Source organism: Pseudophryne corroboree, chromosome 4, assembly GCF_028390025.1.
Source record: "Pseudophryne corroboree isolate aPseCor3 chromosome 4, aPseCor3.hap2, whole genome shotgun sequence".
NCBI lineage: Eukaryota > Metazoa > Chordata > Amphibia > Anura > Myobatrachidae > Pseudophryne > Pseudophryne corroboree.
Window position 1 is genome coordinate 821,605,455 of NC_086447.1, and position 26,054 is coordinate 821,631,508.

Here is a 26,054-nt window from a genome sequence, read left to right on the forward strand (position 1 = left end):
GACGCGTCTGCCCTTTCTGGGCATGATTCTGGACACAGACCAGAAGAAGGTGTTTCTCCCGGCGGAGAAGGCTCAGGAGCTCGTGACTCTAGTCAGAGACCTCTTAAAACCGAAACAGGTGTCGGTGCATCACTGCACGCGAGTCCTGGGAATGATGGTGGCATCATACGAAGCCATTCCCTTCGGCAGGTTCCATGCGAGGATCTTTCAGTGGGATCTGTTGGACAAGTGGTCCGGATCGCATCTTCAGATGCATCGGCTGATCACCCTGTCCCCCAGGGCCCGGGTGTCTCTTCTGTGGTGGCTGCAGAGTGCTCACCTTCTCGAGGGCCGCAGGTTTGGCATACAGGACTAGGTCCTGGTGACCACGGATGCGAGCCTCCGAGTATGGGGTCAGTCACTCAGGGAAGAAACTTCCAAGGGTTGTGGTCAAGTCAGGAGGCTTGTCTGCACATAAATATCCTGGAACTAAGGGCCATATACAACGCCCTGAGTCAAGCGGAGCCTCTGCTTCGCAACCAACCGGTGCTGATTCAGTCAGACAACATCACCGCAGTGGCTCATGTAAACCGCCAGGGCGGCACAAGAAGCAGAGTGGCAATGGCGGAAGCCACCAGGATTCTTCGTTGGGCGGAGAATCACGTGCAAGCACTGTCAGCAGTGTTCATTCCGGGAGTGGACTACTGGGAAGCAGACTTCCTCAGCAGGTGGTGTGAGGCCAGAAAGGCCCCTACAGAGGAATTCCAGCTGGGTCGATTCCTGCACTTCCTACAGTCAGGTGTGGCTATGGACCTAAAATTAGGGTCCATAAAGGTCCAGATTTCGGCCCTATCCATCTTCTTTCAAAAAGAACTGGCTTCACTGCCTGAGGTTCAGATGTTTTTTAAGGGAGTGCTGCATATTCAGCCCCCTTTTGTGGATCTTAATGTGGTGTTGGATTTCCTGAAATCCCACTGGTTTGAGCCACTTAAGACCGTGGAACTAAAGTATCTCACGTGGAAAGTGGTCATGCTGTTGGCTTTAGCTTCAGCTAGGTGTGTGTCAGAATTGGCGGCTTTGTCATGTAAAAGCCCCTATCTGGTTTTCCATATGGACAGGGCAGAATTGCGGACTCGTCCGCAGTTTCTGCCAAAGGTAGTGTCATCTTTTCATTTGAACCAACCTATTGTGGTGCCTGCGGCTACTCGTGACTTGGAGGACTCCAAGTTGCTGGACGTAGTCCGGGATTTGAAGATCTATGTAACCAGAACGGCTGGAGTCAGGAAGACTGACTCGCTGTTTATCCTGTATGCATCCAACAAGCTGGGTGCTCCTGCTTCAAAGCAAACTATTGCTCGCTGGATCTGTAACACGATTCAGCAGGCTCATTCTGCGGCGGGATTGCCACAGCCGAAATCAGTGAAATCCCATTCCACAAGGAAAGTGGGCTTTTCTTGGGCGGCTGCCCGAGGGGTCTCGGCATTACAGCTTTGCCGAGCTGCTACTTGGTCGGGTTCAAACACTTTTGCAAAATTCTACAGGTTTGATACCCTGGCTGAGGAGGACCTTGTGTTTGCCCACTCGGTGCTGCAGAGTCATCCGCACTCTCCCGCCCGTTTGGGAGCTTTGGTATAATCCCCATGGTCCTTACGGAGTCCCCAGCATCCACTAGGACGTTAGAGAAAATAAGAATTTACTCACCGGTAATTCTATTTCTCGTAGTCCGTAGTGGATGCTGGGCGCCCGTCCCAAGTGCGGACTTTCTGCAATACGTGTATATAGTTATTGCTTAACAAAAGGTTATGGTTATGTAGCATCGGTTGAGTGATGCTCAGTTGTTGTTCATACTGTTAACTGGGTTAGTTTATCACAAGTTATACGGTGTGATTGGTGTGGCTGGTATGAGTCTTACCCTGGATTCCAAAATCCTTTCCTTGTAATGTCAGCTCTTCCGGGCACAGTTTCCTTAACTGAGGTCTGGAGGAGGGACATAGAGGGAGGAGCCAGTGCACACCAGATAGTACTGAATCTTTCTTTAGAGTGCCCAGTCTCCTGCGGAGCCCGTCTATTCCCCATGGTCCTAACGGAGTCCCCAACATCCACTACGGACTACGAGAAATAGAATTACCGGTGAGTAAATTCTTATTATTTATTTATCTATTTACGTACAAGTTTTATATTATAAATTGCTTTACATATTTGAAGGCATTCTGACATCATTAATCTCTGCTTTACAATGTTCATAGGCCAATAAAAATGCAGTGTCATATAAACATTACAAATATAATATTCTTAATTTGTTTTAGTAGCAAATAAATCACAGGCTGTTCTAACAACCCATTACCAGGCAATTTGTATTTCCATCATTAATGACTTGACCACGTCCTCTCACCCACGCTATAAGCACTTACTTAAATCGGCCACTTTTATTCCTTTCCAATGGCTCCTGACTTTATAGTGTTTTTAAAACCAGTCCTCAAGGAACACTGTGACAAATCATGATTTATTGATATCTGTTGTGGGAAATGGCTGAGCCCAGCTATGTTCAGACAGAATATCCTAATGTATAATGGGATCATTAATGAGTGAACTAAATTGCGCTGCTTTACAAGATGTTAGTGACATACCTTCTATGTATTCACAGATACACACGTCTTCATTCTTTCTAGCAGTGCAGCTTAAAAGCTCTAAAAATTGCTTAATACAATAAATACGTGTGTAGTGTGTTATAGTTCCACCCACAATGAAACATTAAGGGTGTGATTCACATGTACTACCGATGCCGCACCTAATGGAACAATGTTTTTCTACTGTGCATGCGTCTAAGTCACACCATGTATGTGCTTCAATTGTCTGCGCACAAAGTCACAGTACTGACTTTGGCGCATCTTCTCTGGAACAGATTAGAAATCTACTGGGCATTCCTGGGTAGTGACAGCGGGGCGGCTACAGTGTTGGACCGGTGTGCGAAGGGCCCCCGGGGAAATGCAGTGGAAGGGGCCCATACTTAGGGGTCTGGATAGCGTCCAGAGGGGGTGTGGCCAGCTTGCCAGAGAGGCTTGGTTAACCATTAGAGAATGTATGGTCTGGGGTCCTTTATAAATATATATATATATATTAGAGATGAGCGCCTGAAATTTTTCGGGTTTTGTGTTTTGGTTTTGGGTTCGGTTCCGCGGCCGTGTTTTGGGTTCGAACGCGTTTTGGCAAAACCTCACCGAATTTTTTTTGTCGGATTCGGGTGTGTTTTGGATTCGGGTGTTTTTTTCAAAAAACCCTAAAAAACAGCTTAAATCATAGAATTTGGGGGTCATTTTGATCCCAAAGTATTATTAACCTCAAAAACCATAATTTCCACTCATTTTCAGTCTATTCTGAACACCTCACACCTCACAATATTATTTTTAGTCCTAAAATTTGCACCGAGGTCGCTGGATGACTAAGCTAAGCGACCCTAGTGGCCGACACAAACACCTGGCCCATCTAGGAGTGGCACTGCAGTGTCACGCAGGATGGCCCTTCCAAAAAACACTCCCCAAACAGCACATGACGCAAAGAAAAAAAGAGGCGCAATGAGGTAGCTGTGTGAGTAAGATTAGCGACCCTAGTGGCCGACACAAACACCGGGCCCATCTAGGAGTGGCACTGCAGTGTCACGCAGGATGTCCCTTCCAAAAAACCCTCCCCAAACAGCACATGACGCAAAGAAAAAAAGAGGCGCAATGAGGTAGCTGTGTGAGAAAGATAAGCGACCCTAGTGGCCGACACAAACACCGGGCCCATCTAGGAGTGGCACTGCAGTGTCACGCAGGATGTCCCTTCCAAAAAACCCTCCCCAAACAGCACATGACGCAAAGAAAAAAAGAGGCGCAATGAGGTAGCTGTGTGAGTAAGATTAGCGACCCTAGTGGCCGACACAAACACCGGGCCCATCTAGGAGTGGCACTGCAGTGTCACGCAGGATGGCCCTTCCAAAAAACCCTCCCCAAACAGCACATGACGCAAAGAAAAAAAGAGGCGCAATGAGGTAGCTGACTGTGTGAGTAAGATTAGCGACCCTAGTGGCCGACACAAACACCGGGCACATCTAGGAGTGGCACTGCAGTGTCACGCAGGATGTCCCTTCCAAAAAACCCTCCCCAAACAGCACATGACGCAAAGAAAAAAAGAGGCGCAATGAGGTAGCTGACTGTGTGAGAAAGATAAGCGACCCTAGTGGCCGACACAAACACCGGGCCCATCTAGGAGTGGCACTGCAGTGTCACGCAGGATGTCCCTTCCAAAAAACCCTCCCCAATCAGCACATGATGCAAAGAAAAAGAAAAGAAAAAAGAGGTGCAAGATGGAATTATCCTTGGGCCCTCCCACCCACCCTTATGTTGTATAAACAAAACAGGACATGCACACTTTAACCAACCCATCATTTCAGTGACAGGGTCTGCCACACGACTGTGACTGATATGACGGGTTGGTTTGGACCCCCCCCAAAAAAGAAGCAATTAATCTCTCCTTGCACAAACTGGCTCTACAGAGGCAAGATGTCCACCTCATCTTCACCCTCCGATATATCACCGTGTACATCCCCCTCCTCACAGATTATCAATTCGTCCCCACTGGAATCCACCATCTCAGCTCCCTGTGTACTTTGTGGAGGCAATTGCTGCTGGTCAATGTCTCCGCGGAGGAATTGATTATAATTCATTTTAATGAACATCATCTTCTCCACATTTTCTGGATGTAACCTCGTACGCCGATTGCTGACAAGGTGAGCGGCGGCACTAAACACTCTTTCGGAGTACACACTTGTGGGAGGGCAACTTAGGTAGAATAAAGCCAGTTTGTGCAAGGGCCTCCAAATTGCCTCTTTTTCCTGCCAGTATAAGTACGGACTGTGTGACGTGCCTACTTGGATGCGGTCACTCATATAATCCTCCACCATTCTATCAATGTTGAGAGAATCATATGCAGTGACAGTAGACGACATGTCCGTAATCGTTGTCAGGTCCTTCAGTCCGGACCAGATGTCAGCATCAGCAGTCGCTCCAGACTGCCCTGCATCACCGCCAGCGGGTGGGCTCGGAATTCTGAGCCTTTTCCTCGCACCCCCAGTTGCGGGAGAATGTGAAGGAGGAGATGTTGACAGGTCGCGTTCCGCTTGACTTGACAATTTTGTCACCAGCAGGTCTTTCAACCCCAGCAGACCTGTGTCTGCCGGAAAGAGAGATCCAAGGTAGGCTTTAAATCTAGGATCGAGCACGGTGGCCAAAATGTAGTGCTCTGATTTCAACAGATTGACCACCCGTGAATCCTTGTTAAGCGAATTAAGGGCTGCATCCACAAGTCCCACATGCCTAGCGGAATCGCTCCGTGTTAGCTCCTTCTTCAATGCCTCCAGCTTCTTCTGCAAAAGCCTGATGAGGGGAATGACCTGACTCAGGCTGGCAGTGTCTGAACTGACTTCACGTGTGGCAAGTTCAAAGGGCATCAGAACCTTGCACAACGTTGAAATCATTCTCCACTGCACTTGAGACAGGTGCATTCCATCTCCTATATCGTGCTCAATTGTATAGGCTTGAATGGCCTTTTGCTGCTCCTCCAACCTCTGAAGCATATAGAGGGTTGAATTCCACCTCGTTACCACTTCTTGCTTCAGATGATGGCAGGGCAGGTTCAGTAGTTTTTGGTGGTGCTCCAGTCTTCTGTACGTGGTGCCTGTACGCCGAAAGTGTCCCGCAATTTTTCTGGCCACCGACAGCATCTCTTGCACGCCCCTGTCGTTTTTTAAAAAATTCTGCACCACCAAATTCAAGGTATGTGCAAAACATGGGACGTGCTGGAATTTGCCCATATTTAATGCACACACAATATTGCTGGCGTTGTCCGATGCCACAAATCCACAGGAGAGTCCAATTGGGGTAAGCCATTCCGCGATGATCTTCCTCAGTTGCCGTAAGAGGTTTTCAGCTGTGTGCGTATTCTGGAAAGCGGTGATACAAAGCGTAGCCTGCCTAGGAAAGAGTTGGCGTTTGCGAGATGCTGCTACTGGTGCCGCCGCTGCTGTTCTTGCGGCGGGAGTCCATACATCTACCCAGTGGGCTGTCACAGTCATATAGTCCTGACCCTGCCCTGCTCCACTTGTCCACATGTCCGTGGTTAAGTGGACATTGGGTACAACTGCATTTTTTAGGACACTGGTGAGTCTTTTTCTGACGTCCGTGTACATTCCCGGTATCGCCTGCCTAGAGAAGTGGAACCTAGATGGTATTTGGTAACGGGGGCACACTGCCTCAATAAATTGTCTAGTTCCCTGTGAACTAACGGCGGATACCGGACGCACGTCTAACACCAACATAGTTGTCAAGGACTCAGTTATCCGCTTTGCAGTAGGATGACTGCTGTGATATTTCATCTTCCTCGCAAAGGACTGTTGAACAGTCAATTGCTTACTGGAAGTAGTACAAGTGGGCTTACGACTTCCACTCTGGGATGACCATCGACTCCCAGCGGCAACAACAGCAGCGCCAGCAGCAGTAGGCGTTACACGCAAGGATGCATCGGAGGAATCCCAGGCAGGAGAGGACTCGTCAGACTTGCCAGTGACATGGCCTGCAGGACTATTGGCATTCCTGGGGAAGGAGGAAATTGACACTGAGGGAGTTGGTGGGGTGGTTTGCGTGAGCTTGGTTACAAGAGGAAGGGATTTACTGGTCAGTGGACTGCTTCCGCTGTCACCCAAAGTTTTTGAACTTGTCACTGACTTATTATGAATGCGCTGCAGGTGACGTATAAGGGAGGATGTTCCGAGGTGGTTAACGTCCTTACCCCTACTTATTACAGCTTGACAAAGGGAACACACGGCTTGACACCTGTTGTCCGCATTTCTGGTGAAATACCTCCACACCGAAGAGCTGATTTTTTTGGTATTTTCACCTGGCATGTCAACGGCCATATTCCTCCCACGGACAACAGGTGTCTCCCCGGGTGCCTGACTTAAACAAACCACCTCACCATCAGAATCCTCCTGGTCAATTTCCTCCCCAGCGCCAGCAACACCCATATCCTCCTCATCCTGGTGTACTTCAACACTGACATCTTCAATCTGACTATCAGGAACTGGACTGCGGGTGCTCCTTCCAGCACTTGCAGGGGGCATGCAAATAGTGGAAGGCGCATGCTCTTCACGTCCAGTGTTGGGAAGGTCAGGCATCGCAAACGACACAATTGGACTCTCCTTGTGGATTTGGGATTTCAAAGAACGCACAGTTCTTTGCGGTGCTTTTGCCAGCTTGAGTCTTTTCAGTTTTCTAGCGAGAGGCTGAGTGCTTCCATCCTCATGTGAAGCTGAACCACTAGCCATGAACATAGGCCAGGGCCTCAGCCGTTCCTTGCCACTCCGTGTGGTAAATGGCATATTGGCAAGTTTACGCTTCTCCTCCGACAATTTTATTTTAGGTTTTGGAGTCCTTTTTTTTCTGATATTTGGTGTTTTGGATTTGACATGCTCTGTACTATGACATTGGGCATCGGCCTTGGCAGACGACGTTGCTGGCATTTCATCGTCTCGGCCATGACTAGTGGCAGCAGCTTCAGCACGAGGTGGAAGTGGATCTTGATCTTTCCCTAATTTTGGAACCTCAACTTTTTTGTTCTCCATATTTTATAGGCAGAACTAAAAGGCACCTCAGGTAAACAATGGAGATGGATGGATTGGATACTAGTATACAATTATGGACGGACTGCCACGGTTAGGTGGTATAAAAAAACCACGGTTAGGTGGTATATATTATAATAATAATACAATTATGGATGGACGGACTGCCTGCCGACTGCCGACACAGAGGTAGCCACAGCCGTGAACTACCGCACTGTACACTGGTTGATAAAGAGATAGTAGTATACTCGTAACAACTAGTATGACACTATGACGGTATAAAGAATGAAAAAAAAACCACGGTTAGGTGGTATATATTATAATAATAATACAATTATGGATGGACGGACTGCCTGCCGACTGCCGACACAGAGGTAGCCACAGCCGTGAACTACCGCACTGTACACTGGTTGATAAAGAGATAGTAGTATACTCGTAACAACTAGTATGACACTATGACGACGGTATAAAGAAAGAAAAAAAAATACCACAGTTAGGTGGTATATATTATAATAATAATACAATTATGGATGGACGGACTGCCTGCCGACTGCCGACACAGAGGTAGCCACAGCCGTGAACTACCGCACTGTACACTGGTTGATAAAGAGATAGTAGTATACTCGTAACAACTAGTATGACACTATGACGACGGTATAAAGAATGAAAAAAAAACCACGGTTAGGTGGTATATATTATAATAATAATACAATTATGGATGGACGGACTGCCTGCCGACTGCCGACACAGAGGTAGCCACAGCCGTGAACTACCGCACTGTACACTGGTTGATAAAGAGATAGTAGTATACTCGTAACAACTAGTATGACACTATGACGACGGTATAAAGAAAGAAAAAAAAATACCACAGTTAGGTGGTATATATTATAATAATAATACAATTATGGATGGACGGACTGCCTGCCGACTGCCGACACAGAGGTAGCCACAGCCGTGAACTACCGCACTGTACACTGGTTGATAAAGAGATAGTAGTATACTCGTAACAACTAGTATGACACTATGACGACGGTATAAAGAAAGAAAAAAAAATACCACAGTTAGGTGGTATATATTATAATAATAATACAATTATGGATGGACGGACTGCCTGCCGACTGCCGACACAGAGGTAGCCACAGCCGTGAACTACCGCACTGTACACTGGTTGATAAAGAGATAGTAGTATACTCGTAACAACTAGTATGACACTATGACGACGGTATAAAGAATGAAAAAAAAACCACGGTTAGGTGGTATATATTATAATAATAATACAATTATGGATGGACGGACTGCCTGCCGACTGCCGACACAGAGGTAGCCACAGCCGTGAACTACCGCACTGTACACTGGTTGATAAAGAGATAGTAGTATACTCGTAACAACTAGTATGACACTATGACGGTATAAAGAATGAAAAAAAAACCTCGGTTAGGTGGTATATATTATAATAATAATACAATTATGGATGGACGGACTGCCTGCCGACTGCCGACACAGAGGTAGCCACAGCCGTGAACTACCGCACTGTACACTGGTTGATAAAGAGATAGTAGTATACTCGTAACAACTAGTATGACACTATGACGACGGTATAAAGAAAGAAAAAAAAATACCACGGTTAGGTGGTATATATTGTAATACAATTATGGATGGACGGACTGCCTGCCGAGTTCCGACTGCCGACACAGAGGTAGCCACAGCCGTGAACTACCGCACTGTACTGTGTCTGCTGCTAATATAGACTGGTTGATAAAGAGATAGTATACAATACATACAACAATATACTACTATACTGGTGGTCAGGCACTGGTCACCACTAGTCACACTGGCAGTGGCACTCCTGCAGCAAAAGTGTGCACTGTTTAATTTTAAATTAATATAATATTATGTACTCCTGGGGGCTCCTGCTATAACAACCTGCAGTGCTCCCCAGTCTCCCCCACAATTATTATAAGCTTTGCCTTTTATACATTGATGTGCAGCACACTGGGCTGAGCTGAGTGCACACAGACTGAGTCACACTGTGTGACTGGCTGCTGCTGTGTATCGTTTTTTTTCAGGCAGAGAACGGATATAGCAGAGAACGGATATATTATATTAAAATAAATAAAAGTTAACTAACAACAACTGCACTGGTCACTGTGGTAAACTCTGTCTGACTCTGCACAATCTCTCTCTCTCTTCTAATCTAATTTCTAATGGAGAGGACGCCAGCCACGTCCTCTCCCTATCAATCTCAATGCACGTGTGAAAATGGCGGCGACGCGCGGCTCCTTATATAGAATCCGAGTCTCGCGAGAATCCGACAGCGTCATGATGACGTTCGGGCGCGCTCGGGTTAACCGAGCAAGGCGGGAGGATCCGAGTCTGCTCGGACCCGTAAAAAAAACATGAAGTTCGTGCGGGTTCGGTTTCAGAGAAACCGAACCCGCTCATCTCTAATATATATATATATATATATATAGTAAATACTAATAGTGCATGCATGATAATGTACCAGATTAATAACAGGAGTGCACTGGAGAACACACAGTCATAGTTGCCTACCCTCCCTCATTCTGCAGGAGACTCCCTGACATAGTAGCAATCTCCCTCACTCCCTGAATAGTCTATCAATCTCCCTGATTCTACCTTATCCCCATTATGCAGCTGTTACATTCTTGGGGGGGAAAAAGTAATCAGAGATACATACTGTACATTCAAATGGGATCATCAGTGCCATTTCTCTGCATTGGTTATAAGGTACAATGATCCCTTTGGCTATATGCATGTTAAATAAGGTTTCTCGTGGCCACTTACAGTATATGGAACCTCTTGTAAAACACAATACACAAACAAATCCTGCAAACTAACAGTGTCTTTTCTTCAACAAGTAGATCTTACTAACGGGTGTAGTACTGCTGACCGGCGGTCAGGAGACCGCCGGTCAGCTTACTGACGCCGGGATCCCGGCAGCATACCGACGCCGGGATCCCGGCGGGGAGGGGCGAGTGCAGCAAGCCCCTTGCGGGCTCGCTGTGCTCGCCACGCTGCGGGCACGGTGGCGACCTGCGGTCGCCACGGGTTCTATTCCCACTCTATGGGTGTCGTGGACACCCACGAGTGGAAATAGTCTCCGTTGGTCGGCATGCCGACCATCGGGATAGTGAGCCGTCGGGCTCGTGGAGGAGGTCATGTGACTGTCGGTCAGCTGACCGGCGGTCACATGAATACCACCCCTTACAAACTTTGGGGCGCGTTTACAGTACATTTGGATGTCAGTCATTTTTATGACACGTGCCTCCAATGTAGCAGTACACGTCCGCGCTTATACTGTAGGTGTAACTTTCATAATCTCTCTGAAATGCTTTTTCAAAAGTAGGCAAGTGTGCATACAGTACAGTCATATAATATATGTATAATCTATAATTCAAGTGCACAGTCTGGAATCTGATCCCTAGAGGAGGAGGTGGGCCCATTAGACAGTTGGGCCCAAAGGAGGTTTCCCCTGTGGGCCAGTCTGACCCTTTGTGGCTATTCAGACACACGGAAATGCGGCGTCATATGGGCATTATGGTATTGTTACAGGCATGTGACTGAAGAGTCCATACTCAGATGGAGAATCTCCTCCCAGCATGGAGCTGGTGCTCAATGGTGCATCCTATGGTTGCGTCTAAAGATGCACCAAGTGACACTTACCTGTAAGCATCTAAAGATTCTCACAGACTTACCTGTTTACTCATGCATTTCACTAATGTCCCTTTAGTTCCTAAATAAAATACAACCCAAAAGCTTACTTCTCTTTGCTGATAACCTAATTTCATATTTTTTGTTGTAAATATAAATGTAAAGTACTGTCCTATTGGGAAAAAAGCACCATGAGCATAAAGTCGCAGACGCTAGAGCAGCAAAGGAAGCACACGTGGCTGCCGTTGCGTCTGACTCAGAATCAGACCCTAAGTTTTGGGTACAGTACATTAAAATAATAAGAATTTACTCACCGGTAATTCTATTTCTCGTAGTCCGTAGTGGATGCTGGGAACTCCGTAAGGACCATGGGGAATAGACGGGCTCCGCAGGAGACTGGGCACTCTAAGAAAGAATTAGGACTACTGGTGTGCACTGGCTCCTCCTTCTATGCCCCTCCTCCAGACCTCAGTTAGGGAAACTGTGCCCGGAATAGCTGACACAATAAGGAAAGGATTTGGAATCCCGGGTAAGACTCATACCAGCCACACCAATCACACCGTACAACTCGTGATACTATACCCAGTTAACAGTATGAATAACAACTGAGCCTCACGAACAGATGGCTCATAACAAAAACCCTTTAGTTAGGCAATAACTATATACAAGTATTGCAGACAATCCGCACTTGGGATGGGCGCCCAGCATCCCCTACGGACTACGAGAAATAGAATTACCGGTGAGTAAATTCTTATTTTCTCTGACGTCCTAGACTCCTAGTGGATGCTGGGAACTCCGTAAGGACCATGGAGATTATACCAAAGCTCCCAAACGGGCGGGAGAGTGCGGATGACTCTGCAGCACCGAATGAGCAAACTCAAGGTCCTCCTCAGCCAGGGTATCAAACTTGTAGAATTTTGCAAACGTGTTTGATCCCGACCAGGTAGCAGCTCGGCAAAGTTGTAAAGCCGAGACCCCTCGGGCAGCCGCCCAAGAAGAGCCCACCTTCCTCGTGGAATGGGCTTTGACTGATTTAGGATGCGGCAGTCCAGCCGCAGAATGTGCAAGTTGAACCGTGGAGCAGATCCAGTGAGCAATAGTATGCTTAGAAGCAGGAGCACCCAACTTGTTGGGTGCATGCAGGATAAACAGCGAGTCAGTCTTTCTGACTCTAGCCGTCCTGGAAATATAGATTTTCAGGGCCCGGACTACGTCCAGCAACTTGGAGTCCTCCAAGTCCCGAGTAGCCGCAGGCACCACAATAGGTTGGTTCAAATGAAACGCTGATACCACCTTAGGGAGGAATTGGGGACGCGTCCTCAATTCTGCTCTGTCCATATGGAAGATCAGATAGGGGCTTTTACAGGACAAAGCCGCCAATTCTGACACCCGCCTAGCCGAAGCCAAGGCCAAGAGCATGACCACTTTCCACGTGAGATATTTTAATTCCACGGTCTGAAGTGGCTCAAACCAATGTGATTTTAGGAAATCCAACACCACGTTGAGATCCCAAGGTGCCACTGGGGGCACAAAAGGGGGCTGAATATGCAGCACACCCTTAACAAACGTCTGAACTTCAGGCAGTGAAGCCAGTTCTTTTTGAAAGAAAATAGACAGGGCTGAAATCTGGACTTTAATGGATCCCAATTTTAGGCCCATAGTCACTCCTGACTGTAGGAAGTGCAGAAATCGACCCAGCTGAAATTCTTCTGTGGGGGCCTTCATAGCCTCACACCAAGCAACATATTTTCGCCATATGCGGTGATAATGCTTTGCTGTCACATCTTTCCTAGCTTTTATCAGCGTAGGAATGACTTCAACCGGAATGCCCTTTTCCATCAGGATCCGGAGTTCAACCGCCATGCCGTCAAACGCAGCCGCGGTAAGTCTTGGAACAGACAGGGCCCCTGCTGTAGCAGGTCCAGTCTGAGAGGCAGAGACCAAGGGTCCTCTGAGATCATTTCTTGCAGTTCCGGGTACCAAGTCCTTCTTGGCCAATCCGGAATGATGAGTATAGTTCTTACTCCTCTCTTTCTTATTATCCTCAGCACCTTTGGTATGAGAGGAAGAGGAGGGAACACATAAACCGACTGGTACACCCACGGTGTCACTAGAGCGTCCACAGCTATCGCCTGAGGGTCCCTTGACCTGGCGCAATTTCTTTTTAGCTTTTTGTTTAGGCGGGACGCCATCATGTCCACCTGTGGCCTTTCCCAACGGTTTACAATCAGTTGGAAGACTTCTGGATGAAGTCCCCACTCTCCCGGGTGGAGGTCGTGCCTGCTGAGGAAGTCTGCTTCCCAGTTGTCCACTCCCGGAATGAACACTGCTGACAGTGCTATCACGTGATTTTCTGCCCATCGGAGAATCCTTGTGGCTTCTGCCATCGCCATCCTGTTTCTTGTCGGTTTACATGGGCGACCGCCGTGATGTTGTCTGACTGAATCAGCACCGGCTGGTTTTGAAGCAGGGGTCTTGCCTGACTTAGGGCATTGTAAATGGCCCTTAGTTCCAGAATATTTATGTGTAGGGAAGCCTCCTGACTCGACCATTGTCCTTGGAAGTTTCTTCCCTGCGTGACTGCCCCCCCAACCTCGGAGGCTTGCATCCGTGGTCACCAGGACCCAGTCCTGTATGCCGAATCTGCGGCCCTCTAGAAGATGAGCACTCTGCAGCCACCACAGCAGAGACACCCTGGCCCTCGGGGACAGCCGATGCATCTGAAGATGCGATCCGGACCACTTGTCTAACAGATCCCACTGAAAGATCCTTGCATGGAACCTGCCGAATGGAATTGCTTCGTAAGAAGCTACCATCTTTCCCAGGACTCGCGTGCAGTGATGCACCGACACCTGTTTTGGTTTTAGGAGGTCTCTGACCAGAGATGACAACTCCTTGGCCTTCTCCTCCGGGAGAAACACCTTCTTCTGTTCTGTGTCCAGAATCATACCCAGGAACAGCAGACGCGTCGTAGGAACCAGCTGCGACTTTGGAATATTCAGAATCCAGTCGTGCTGTTGTAGCACTTCCTGAGATAGTGCTACTCTGACCAACAACTGCTCCCTGGACCTCGCCTTTATAAGGAGATCGTCCAAGTATGGGATAATTATAACTCCCTTCTTTCGAAGGAGTATCATCATTTCGGCCATTACCTTGGTAAATACCCTCGGTGCCGTGGACAGACCAAACGGCAACGTCTGGAATTGGTAATGGCAGTCTTGTACCACAAAACGGAGGTAAACCTGGTGAGGTGGGTAAATGGGGACATGCAGGTACGCATCCTTGATGTCCAGTGATACCATGTAATCCCCTTCTTCCAGGCTTGCAATAACCGCCCTGAGCGATTCCATTTTGAACTTGAACCTTCTTATATAAGTGTTCAAGGATTTTAAATTTAGAATGGGTCTCACCGAACCGTCTGGTTTCGGTACCACAAACATTGTGGAATAGTAACCCCGTCCCTGTTGAAGGAGGGGAACCTTTTATTATCACCTGCTGGAGGAACAGCTTGTGAATTGCCGCCAGCACTACCTCCCTGTCCGGGGGAGTAGCTGGCAAGGCTGATTTGAGGTAACGGCGAGGGGGAGACGTCTCGAATTCCAGCTTGTATCCCTGAGATACCACTTGTAGAACCCAGGGATCCACCTGTGAGCGAACCCACCGGTCGCTGAAGTTCCGGAGATGGGCCCCCACCGCACCTGGCTCCACCAGTGGAGCCCCAGCGTCATGCGGTGGATTTAGTGGAAGCAGGGGAGGATTTCTGTTCTTGGGAACTGGCTGTATGGTGCAGCTTTTTCCCTCTACCCCTGCCTCTGGGCAGAAAGGACGCGCCTTTAACCCGCTTGCCTTTCTGGGGCCGAAAGGACTGTACCTGATAATATGGTGCTTTCTTTGGGAACCTGGGGTAAAAATGTCGACTTCCCAGCTGTCGCTGTGGAAACGAGGTCCGAGAGACCATCCCCAAACAATTCCTCACCCTTGTAAGGCAAAACCTTTATGTGCCTTTTAGAATCCGCATCACCTGTCCACTGCCGAGTCCATAATACTCTCCTGGCAGAAATGGACATTGCATTTATTCTAGATGCCAGCCGGCAAATATCCCTCTGTGCATCTCTCATGTATAAGACTACGTCTTTAATATGCTCTATGGTTAGCAATATAGTGTCCCTGTCAAGGGAATCAATATTATCAGACAGGGAATCAGACCACTCTGCTGCAGCACTGCACATCCATGCTGAAGCAATAGCAGGTCTCAGTATAGTACCTGAGTGTGTATATACAGACTTCAGGATAGCCTCCTGCTTTCTATCCGCAGGCTCCTTTAAGGTGGCCGTATCCTGAGACGGTAGTGCCACCTTTTTTGATAAGCGTGTGAGCGCTTTATCCACCCTGGGGGATGTCTCCCAACGTACCCTGTCCTCTGGCGGGAAAGGGTATGCCATTAGTAACTTTTTAGAAATCACTAATTTTTTTATCGGGGGAAGCCCACGCTTCTTCACACACTTCATTTAACTCATCTGAAGTGGGAAAAACCACTGGTTGCTTTTTCTCCCCAAACATAATACCCTTTTTAGTGGTACCTGGGTTAATGTCAGAAATGTGCAACACATTTTTCATTGCCGTAATCATGCAACGGATAGCCTTAGTGGAATGTACATTAGTCTCGTCGTCGTCGACACTGGAGTCAGACTCCGTGTCGACATCTGTGTCTGCCATCTGAGGTAGCGGGCGTTTTTGAGCCCCTGATGGCCTTTGAGACGCCTGGGCAGGCACTGGCTGCGCCGGCTGTCCCACAGCTGTTATGTCATCAAACCTTTTATGTAAGGAGTTGACACTGTCGGTTAATACCTTCCACATATCCATCCACTCTGGTGTCGACCCCGCAGGGGGTGACATCACATTTATCGGCACCTGCTCCGCCTCCACATAAGCCTCCTCATCAAACATGTCGACACAGCCGTACCGACACACCGCACACACACAGGGAATGCTCTGACTGAGGACAGGACCCCACCAAGTCCTTTGGGGAGACAGAGAGAGAATATGCCAGCACACACCACAGCGCTATATAACACAGGGATTTACACTACACAAAGTGATTTTCCCTATAGCAGCTATAATACACAGTATTGCGCCTAAATTTAGTGCCCCCCCCCTCTCTTTTTTACCCTATTGAGCCTGGAAACTGCAGGGGAGAGCCTGGGGAGCTGTCTTCCAGCGGAACTGTGAAGAGAAAATGGCGCCAGTGTGCTGAGGGAGATAGCCTGCCCCTTTCAAGGCGGACTTCTCCCGCTCTTTTATTAATATTATGGCATGGGATTTTTGACACATATATAGTTTATTAGACTATATTATGTGTTTTTTTGCCATTTTTAAGGTAATCTAATTGCAGCCCAGGGCGCCCCCCCCCCCCCAGCGCCCTGCACCCATCAGTGACCGGAGTATGTGGTGTGCATGGGGAGCAATGGCGCACAGCTGCAGTGCTGTGCACTACCTTAATGAAGACCGGAGTCTTCAGCCGCCGATTTTCTCCTCGGAATCTTCCGTCTTCTGGCTCTGCAAGGGGGACGGCGGCGCGGCTCCGGGACCGGATGACTGAGGCTGGGCCTGTGTTCGATCCCTCTGGAGCTAATGGTGTCCAGTAGCCTAGAAGCCCAAGCTAGCTGCAAGCAGGTAGGTTCGCTTCTCTCCCCTAAATCCCTCGTAGCAGTGAGTCTGTTGCCAGCAGATCTCACTGAAAATAAAAAACCTAACAAATACTTTCTTTACTAGAAGCTCAGGAGAGCCCCTAGTGTGCAACCAGCTCGAGCCGGGCACAGATTCTAACTGAGGTCTGGAGGAGGGGCATAGAGGGAGGAGCCAGTGCACACCAGTAGTCCTAATTCTTTCTTAGAGTGCCCAGTCTCCTGCGGAGCCCGTATATTCCCAATGGTCCTTACGGAGTTCCCAGCATCCACTAGGACGTCAGAGAAAAAGGGATGTACAGTATGTAGTAAGCCTTGAAGAGAGATAAAGTGGACTGAGGTAAAGTACCAACCAATCAGCTCTTAACATCCAAGTTACAGGCTGTATTTGAAAAATGACAGGATCTTATTGGCTGGTACTTTATCTCCATCCACTTAATTCTCTCCAAGCCTTAGGGGTCTATTTACTAAGCTCTGGATGGAAATAAAGTGGATGGAGATAAAGTAGCAGCCAATCACCTCCTAACTGCCATGTCACAAACGGTGTTTGAAAAATAACAGGAGGTGATTGGCTGGTACTTTATCTCCGGCCACTTTATCTCCACCCAAGGCTTAATAAATAGACCCCTTAGTACATAGACTCCAAAATGTGTTATAGCATAACCATAGGCGTGCGCAGCTTATTTTATTAGGGTGTGCACCGCCAGAGGGGCTTGTCTAGCACTATTTTACATTCTCTCAGTAAAATCACATGGCTTAATCTAATTTATCCCTAGTTCCTAATAGTACATGTAGATATAATACACCTCAGAGAAATAAAATTTATAAAATGAAGCATAATGGCGAGACCACTGGCCAGTACTCCACTATGGCATAACCCTGAGTCCTAGCTGCAACTGCGCCCTGTCGCTGCTTACACTTCCCCAACCTATCCCTGACCCAGTGGCAGAACTAGAGAGTGGTGGGCCGAGGTGCATATGCATTCTCTTGCACCCCCAGCACTTACACCCTGATTTTGAGTGGGACACTCTGAAAAGTATGTGGGGGAGCGAACATTTGTGTTATTCACATTATGTCACACAGTATGAGCCTAAATTCACATTATGCCACACAGTATGAGCCAAAATTCACATTATGCCACACAGTATGAGCCAAAATTCACATTATGCCACACAGTATGAGATGAAATTGACATTATACTACAAGGCATGAGCCGAAATTCAAAATATGCCACACGGTATGAGCCAAAATTCACAATATGCTACACGGTATGAGCCGAAATTCACATTATGCCACAAGGCATGAGCCGAAATTCACATTATGCCACACGGCATGAGCCGAAATTCACATTACGCCACAAGGCATGAGCCGAAATTCAGAATATGCCACAAGGTATGGGCCGAAATTCATATTCTGTAACACGGTATGAGCAGAAATTCATATTCTGGTTTTCATATTCAGAGAATGACACTGGGGTGAGGCAGAGGGTGACAGCCATGACGGTGACACTGGGGTGATGTAGTCGGAGCAAAGCAAAGAGTGACATGTAGTGGGATACAGAGAGTGATGCTGGGGTTACACAGTGGGTGACAGGCAAATGGTAACACTGGGGACATGTAGTGGGTGACAGGAAGAGAGAGTGACAGCCATGAGGGTAGCACTGGGGTTGTTCCCATCTTTCCCACCTTCTCAATCTCTCCCTCTCATCAGGGACTGTCCCCTCTGCCTTCAAGCATGCACTCATCTCTCCTATTCTTAAAAAACCTACCCTTGATCCAAACACTCTCTCCAACTACCGACCCATCTCTCTCCTCCCTTTTGCCTCCAAACTCCTTGAGCGTATTGTCTACAACCGCCTTACTTCCTTTCTTTCCTCACACTCACTGCTTGACCCATTCCAGTCTGGCTTCCGTCCTCTCCACTCCACTGAAACTGCCCTTACAAAAGTATCCAATGACCTCCATGCTGCTAAATCTAAGGGACACTACTCTCTACTTATTCTACTTGATCTCTCTGCTGCTTTTGACACTGTGGACCATCCTCTCCTACTGCAAATCCTTCACTCCATTGGTCTGCGTGACACTGCCCTCTCTTGGCTGTCCTCCTACCTTTCTGACCGTTCATTCTCTGTCTCCTCTCATGACTCCACCTCCCCCTCACTTCCACTAACTGTAGGGGTACCCCAAGGTTCAGTCCTTGGTCCTCTTCTCTCTCTATACGTCCTCACTAGGTAAGCTCATTAGTTCTTTTGGTTTCCAATATCATCTCTATGCTGATGACACCCAAATCTATCTTTCCTCTCCAGACCTCTCCCCTGCTCTCCTCACTCGTATCTCCAACTGTCTCTCTGCTACCTCTTCCTGGATGACCCAGCGCTTTCTTAAACTTAACATGTCTAATACCGAGGTTATCATCTTCCCTCCATCCCGCATACCCTCACCTCCTACAATCTCATTATCTATTGATAGCACTACTATCTCCTATAGCCCCAAAGTGAGCTGTCTTGGAGTAATCCTTGACTCCTCCCAATCCTTCAAACCACACATTCAGCACCTCTCACAAACTTGCCGTTTTCATCTAAAAAATATTTCCAGGATCAGACCCTTTCTGACCCAGGATGCTACTAAGACTCTTATTCACTCACTGGTCATCTCCAGACTGGACTACTGTAATCTCCTCCTGACTGGCATTCCTGACAAATACCTCTCTCCACTCCAATCTATCCTCAATGCTTCTGCCCGGCTCATCTTCCTCACCAAACGCACTACGTCCACCTCTTCTCTCATACTAGACCTTCACTGGCTCCCCTTCCCTTTCAGAATCCATTTCAACCTTCTCACACTCACTTACAAAGCCCTTACCCACTCCTCTCCCATCTACAACTCTGACCTTATCTCCCTTTACACTCCCACCAGTCCTCTTCGCTCTGCTAATGCACGCCGACTCTCCTGCCTACGGATTACTTCCTCCCACTCCTACCTCCAAGATTTTTCACGTGCTGCACCACTTCTCTGGAATTCCCTACCTCTCCCCCTCAGACTCTCCACCTCTCTACAAAACTTCAAACGGGCTCTCAAGACCCACTTCTTCACCAAACCCAGCCAAATCTCATCCTAACCCTCTGTTCTACGCTCTCTAGGTACCCCATCTGTGTTACCCCTGTCTGTCTACCCCTCCGCTTTAGAATGTAAGCTCTCACGAGCAGGGCCCTCTTCCCTCATGTGCTTATCCTTTCTTACTTTAATATTCTTCAACTGCACCAAATCCAGCAGTCTTCTGCCACCTGATACTTATTCCAGTGTCATCTGCTGATGTAACTATGTTCTTTTACCCTGTACTTGACATATACTGTCATCAACTGTAAGTTGCTGTTTTCCTGTTTGATTATTTGTTTATGTACTCTGTAATTGGACGCTGCGGAACCCTTGTGGCGCCATATAAATAAAGGATAATAATAATTATAATAATAAAGAGGGTTACACTGAGTATACTTAGTAGATGACAGGCAGATGGTGACATGTAGATGGTGACACTGGGGACATGTAGTGGGGACAGGCAGAGAGGGTGATACTGAGGTGAGGCAATGGGAGAAAGACAGAGGGGTATACTATGGAGAAGTAGTGGGTGACATGCATAGGGAGACACTAGTGATACGTACTGGGTGACATGGAGGAAGGTTGGGGGTGCAGCAAATGGGCATTTGGACCTGTGAGGGGAGAGTGGAGCATGTGTGGGCAGCAGGTGGGACTGTATTGAGAACGCTCCTAATGAAAAAGCTGAGAGAAGACCAGGTACCCTGGCCACACCACATCCATTAATGTGGGGCACTGACAGACACAGGGAAGAACCAGCATGAAGCAGAGAGTGGGACAAACTTTGGCTGCGGGCGGCTACTCTCTCAAGTACCACCAGCTGGCTCATCTCCGCCGACACCTTGCCCTGCAGATACTCTGAGTCCTGGCCCCTCAGCAGCTCTTTCAGTGTGTACTCTGCTCCGTCCATCACCTCCACGGGTCCCGCAGCCACGGCATCCTGTGAACAGAATCTGTCAAACAAGTCACGTCACACAAGCACAGACGGCACCTGCGGAGTAGAAACTTGCCCGCTTCTCCACGATCCTTAGTGGCCCCGCTTCACCGTGACTGTGGAGCTGGTATATGTAATAGGCTAACACTGAGGGGTACCTGACATTAGGGTATGCCTGTGCAATAGCCCCCATGCGCACGCCTATGCATAGAACACATACATATACATACACATAGAACATATACATAGAAACACACATATGGGTTTGGTATGCATGCCAGCCGGATGGGATGCCGGCAGTCAAAATACAGACGCCAGCATCCAGAGGAATAAAATCCTGACAGGGGTGATTTAACTAATCAAACCCCTGTCCCCTACCCCTTAAACCTAACCCTCCCTTCTCGCAACCTAACCCTAACCTACCCTCTCAGTGCCTAACCCTAACCTCCACCCGTTGGTGCCTTACCCTAACCCCCCCCCCCCTGTCCGCAGCCTAACCCTATCCCCTACAGTGTTTGCTAAATCTACCCCCCCCTCCCCCTCCCCCCCTCTCCGGCAGTAGTCAAAGCTCTGTGGCTATACTTACAATGGCCGGGATCCTAACACATACATAGTACACACACTGTACATATACACACAAATACAAAACATACATATACACATATATAGAACACATACACATGCAGTACATATAAACAAACACATACAGTACACATACATATGCACATATATAGACACTACAAACCCTGGAGGATGGAGCCTGGCGGTAGCTGCAGAAACCAGGAACAGATCAGTGCTAGCAGTGCTGGGGGACGTGCAGGGCACTTTTTATCATTAAGCTCGCTCCCGAGTGGCTTATGCTGCGATTCGCGGGTCGGTGGGGGCGGAGCCAATATAACACCATTCAATGAGAAACATGTCATAATGTCTCCGCCCCATCACCACCGACAAACAACTTGTGGCATATAACCATGAGGGGGCGGGGCTTCTATAACCGGGACAGAGACCGACTAGAAAATAAATAAATAAATTTGGTCCTTGGTGGGGGGAACTGTCAGGTCCTTCCATTGCCCAACATTTATATGAGCCAGCTCTGGCATGCCCCTGGGCGTTTGCCTATAGTTAGAGCCGGCTCTGACTGCCCGCTACATTCTCCGCTGCCACCTGTCAAATGTCAGGGTTGCCGGACATTAGGGGGTGCCTGTGCGCACCAGGCACCCCCTGTGCGCACGCCTATGAGCATAACATGGAGCCAGAGGCCCAGAGCTGCACTCCTCTCTACTACACCTTGTCTGATGAAAACAAGCAGTGATATAGACAATTTATCTCTTTTGCTATCTCAATAGCTGTGTATTTGAAAAAGTATCCCTCAGTTGTTTACTATCCCCGTATCACCCCCTCCCACCCCGACATTTGAGAGGCGCCAGACAAAGCTGTTGGAAGAGTAGCGTTCTGAACTGCCTCCGTCATCTACGGGTACTAGGACCTGCCAAGGCTCTCAGAGCAGGTCCTGGAACAGACACTATTGTGCATGTAAGGCCATTCCATGGGTCTCTTTCCTCTGATGTGCCTAGGGCTGCCCAGAACCCTTTTGCACCTTTTGTGGCTCCAATTAGATCCCCTAGAGCTTTTGCAACATCTCTAATTGCATTTATTAGCCACCAGCTGAAAGAGGGAGATTGTTTCACTCAGTCTCGGGGTGACACTTGTGGGTGGGGGTGGGGGGCAGGGCTGGGTGCGGCACAGCATGAGAGCCGTGCTAGGCCAATGGTCAGATGAGGGCAGGTGATTCTTTTTTTTGACTTATTTTTTAATTTTGTAATTAGTAAGGGAGGAGGGGGCAATTGTCAGTAAATTGCGGTGGCGGAGAAGGGGTGAGGTTGGTGCTGCTTTGGCAACAACAGGAAGGGGCAGTGACATGATGGGGGGTGACCAATCATGTTGTGCCTAGGGGCGGTCTGACCCCTAAATTAGCCATTCGGTTCACTTGAACACACTTCAAAACCAAGGTTCTGTACCTGCAGGTTGCAGCAGTGATAAACTGTCATGATTTAGAGGGGTTGAGATGTATCCGTCGGTATCGTGAGACTGCTGGTTGCATCAGTAGCGCACGCAGGGGGGGGGGGGGGTTGGGTACCCAGAAACACCCCTGATCGCTGAAATATTTTTTTTTCTTCAGAGATGGAGACAGCTGTGTCTTCATCTCAATTAAAACCTCTACCGTGATCGCATTCGCAGCCGCTGATGCAGGGAGCTCTGACCACCACTGAGCTCTCTGCGCTGGATGTCCGTAACGGAGGAGCGTAGGACAGGAGCTGTTGTGCATGCTCTGCTCCCACATCTTCACATTCTGCTGTGCCGTGGATGCCCATCTCCTCATCTCAGCCCCAGGCATATGTTTGGGTCGACCTAACGACCGTATACCATTATTTGTCTCCTAGTTCCTTTCCTTGCACTTCATTAGGTACAGGGTACCTGAGTGCTGAACTGCCTTCTCTGTGACTCAACTCCTCATGCCTGTCAGGATACTGTGATACACCTTTCAGACTGCCGCAATAACCCAGGTAATTGTTGGCTCGACTCGTGTTGTGGCTCAATCTGAAATGGGCCAGGAATAATAATTGGGCTGAGTGACCCGGCAATCCAACCCAGGTAGCAACCTGGGTTGGACACAGGAACACCCCGGGTCACGTTGCAGTGTGAACTGTCCGGCCCGGGTCGCGATGACCTGGGTGGTGCCGCATACCAACAGAAAGGCTGCCTGCACTAGCGCTTGGAGATGATATCATCTCCAAGAGTTCACTGTAAAGCTGAATAGACCCGGATCATGGAACACCCAGGTCCAGTCACTGGTGTAAAAGGGGTCTGAGCCGGCTCGCATCGGGGTTGGACCCATGTTTAAAATCTTGGGTCAGACCAAGGATTTTGATCTGAAAAGTGTATGAATTGCCATTCCATAACCCCTTGTCCACGTCCTACTTAGTTTGTCCGTTCACTGCTGTGTGGTTTTCCAAAGTTCTTTCATCTTATTGTTATTGCTCCTGGTGACTTCTCGACTGTGCATGCTCAACTCTCTGTGCCACCGTGCCATTTTCCCAGTGATTTCTGATGCTGCAGATGGACCTACTGTATGAGAGGTGAGTATAATTTTATGGTTGTAGGGAATGGGGTGTGCACTGCACACTCTGCACCCATTATATATACTACAATGTTAAGAGGGCAGTAATAATGGCAAAGATGATTGAGACAAACCACAAGAACATGCTGAGACTCTCCACTAGTGGTTCTCAGCATTAGGTCTTTCCCCTTACCTACCCCAGGTTTAGAATGTTAATGACATGTAAATCCCATACAGCACCATCTTATCTACAGTATATACAGGAGGTTGTTTGTTTTTTTGCATTTCAAATGGCCATGTTGGAATCTTCCCACATTTCATGAAACTGTTGTTGGCAAGATGATGACGACTTACCTTGGGGTGCAATGACAAATGGTTTTTGATACTACGTTTTCTCCTGGACTTTGTAGCTCCATTGTTATAGAAATGGTATAAACTGTCTGCAAAGGGTAGCTGAAAGAAAAGAAAAGTCAATTACTTATTGAGAAAATCAATATCCTATGGTACTGTAATTGCAAAACAAATTGCATATTAGTCTTATCCTCTGCACTATTTACTTAATAAGTTACACTGTTTGGTCGTAATTACCACCATCCAACCTTTATTTAGTGTTTTAACTGGCCAGATACCTCTGAATAAAAATAATACAGGCTATGTGATCCCAGTTTTTTCATGTTTGAATACTTTAAACTAAAGAAAAAAAATACAAATATATATATATATATATATATATATTAAAAAATACAAATATTTGCAGTCATACAAAACAATTAGTAAAGGGATGGACCCTGGAGCCAATGAACAAGTGTTGCGGAGCCAAATGAATATCACCCAGCTTCTCCTTGAGTCACGGAGATGCAATGCGACTGAGTGCAGTTTAATTATAGCTGGATACTGTATCTTGGGATTAAAGGCTGAACTAGCTTGAAATGTCTGAGATGTCACAGATACATTTCTGTAATGATTTTATAATTAACAAAGGATTTTTTTGTTTTGTGCCTCTAATTACTTTGTCTCTGCACCTGTGATCTAGATCTACTGCGGCTTGTGTCTTCACAGTGCTTGTGAATTAGAACTCACATTGATGTACAGTATGCTCTCCTTCAGCTCCTACGCACTGAATACCAATCTGCATAAGACTGAAAATCTCTGTATTCTACAAGGGCACACAGCTTTAAGACATTGGGAGAGTAGCTCTGCTCAGCCTTGTATCATGAATAGGCAGACCATAAATATTTTTCATTCAACGTAAGATGGAGAGCTCGATTTTACCAATGGGAAAATATGAGCCAGTTTAATGTTAATATCTGTGCTTTTTTTAATTTATTTTTTTAGATTTTTATTGACGTTTCAAATAGAAAGAATTAGAGATGTGCACCGGAAATTTTTCAGGTTTTGTGTTTTGGTTTTGGGTTCGGTTCCGTGGCCGTGTTTTGGGTTCGAACGCGTTTTGGCAAAACCTCACCGAATTTTTTTTGTCGGATTCGGGTGTGTTTTGGATTCGGGTGTTTTTTTCAAAAAACCCTAAAAAACAGCTTAAATCATAGAATTTGGGAATCATTTTGATCCCAAAGTATTACTAACCTCAATAACCATAATTTCCACTCATTTTCAGTCTATTCCTCACACCTCACACCTCACAATATTATTTTTAGTCCTAAAATTTGCACCGAGGTCGCTGGATGACTAAGCTCAGCGACCCAAGTGGCCGATACAAACACCTGGCCCATCTAGGAGTGGCACTGCAGTGTCACGCAGGATGGCCCTTCCAAAAAACACTCCCCAAACAGCACATGACGCAAAGAAAAAAAGAGGCGCAATGAGGTAGCTGTGTGACTAAGATAAGTGACCCTAGTGGCCGACACAAACACCTGGCCCATCTAGGAGTGGCACTGCAGTGTCACGCAGGATGGCCCTTCCAAAA

The 26,054-nt window shown here is 47.6% G+C and overlaps 1 protein-coding gene across 1 annotated transcript in view; it reads right to left on the reverse strand.

Moving 5' to 3' along the window:
- The window catches only part of PCSK2 (proprotein convertase subtilisin/kexin type 2), a 342,143-nt gene that overhangs the window by 205,692 nt on the left and 110,397 nt on the right, over positions 1 to 26,054 (reverse strand). The window contains exon 2 of the mRNA XM_063918519.1: positions 24,485 to 24,583. Within this exon, the coding sequence (XP_063774589.1) occupies positions 24,485 to 24,583 (99 nt within the window). The remainder of the gene's footprint in view (positions 1 to 24,484; positions 24,584 to 26,054) is intronic.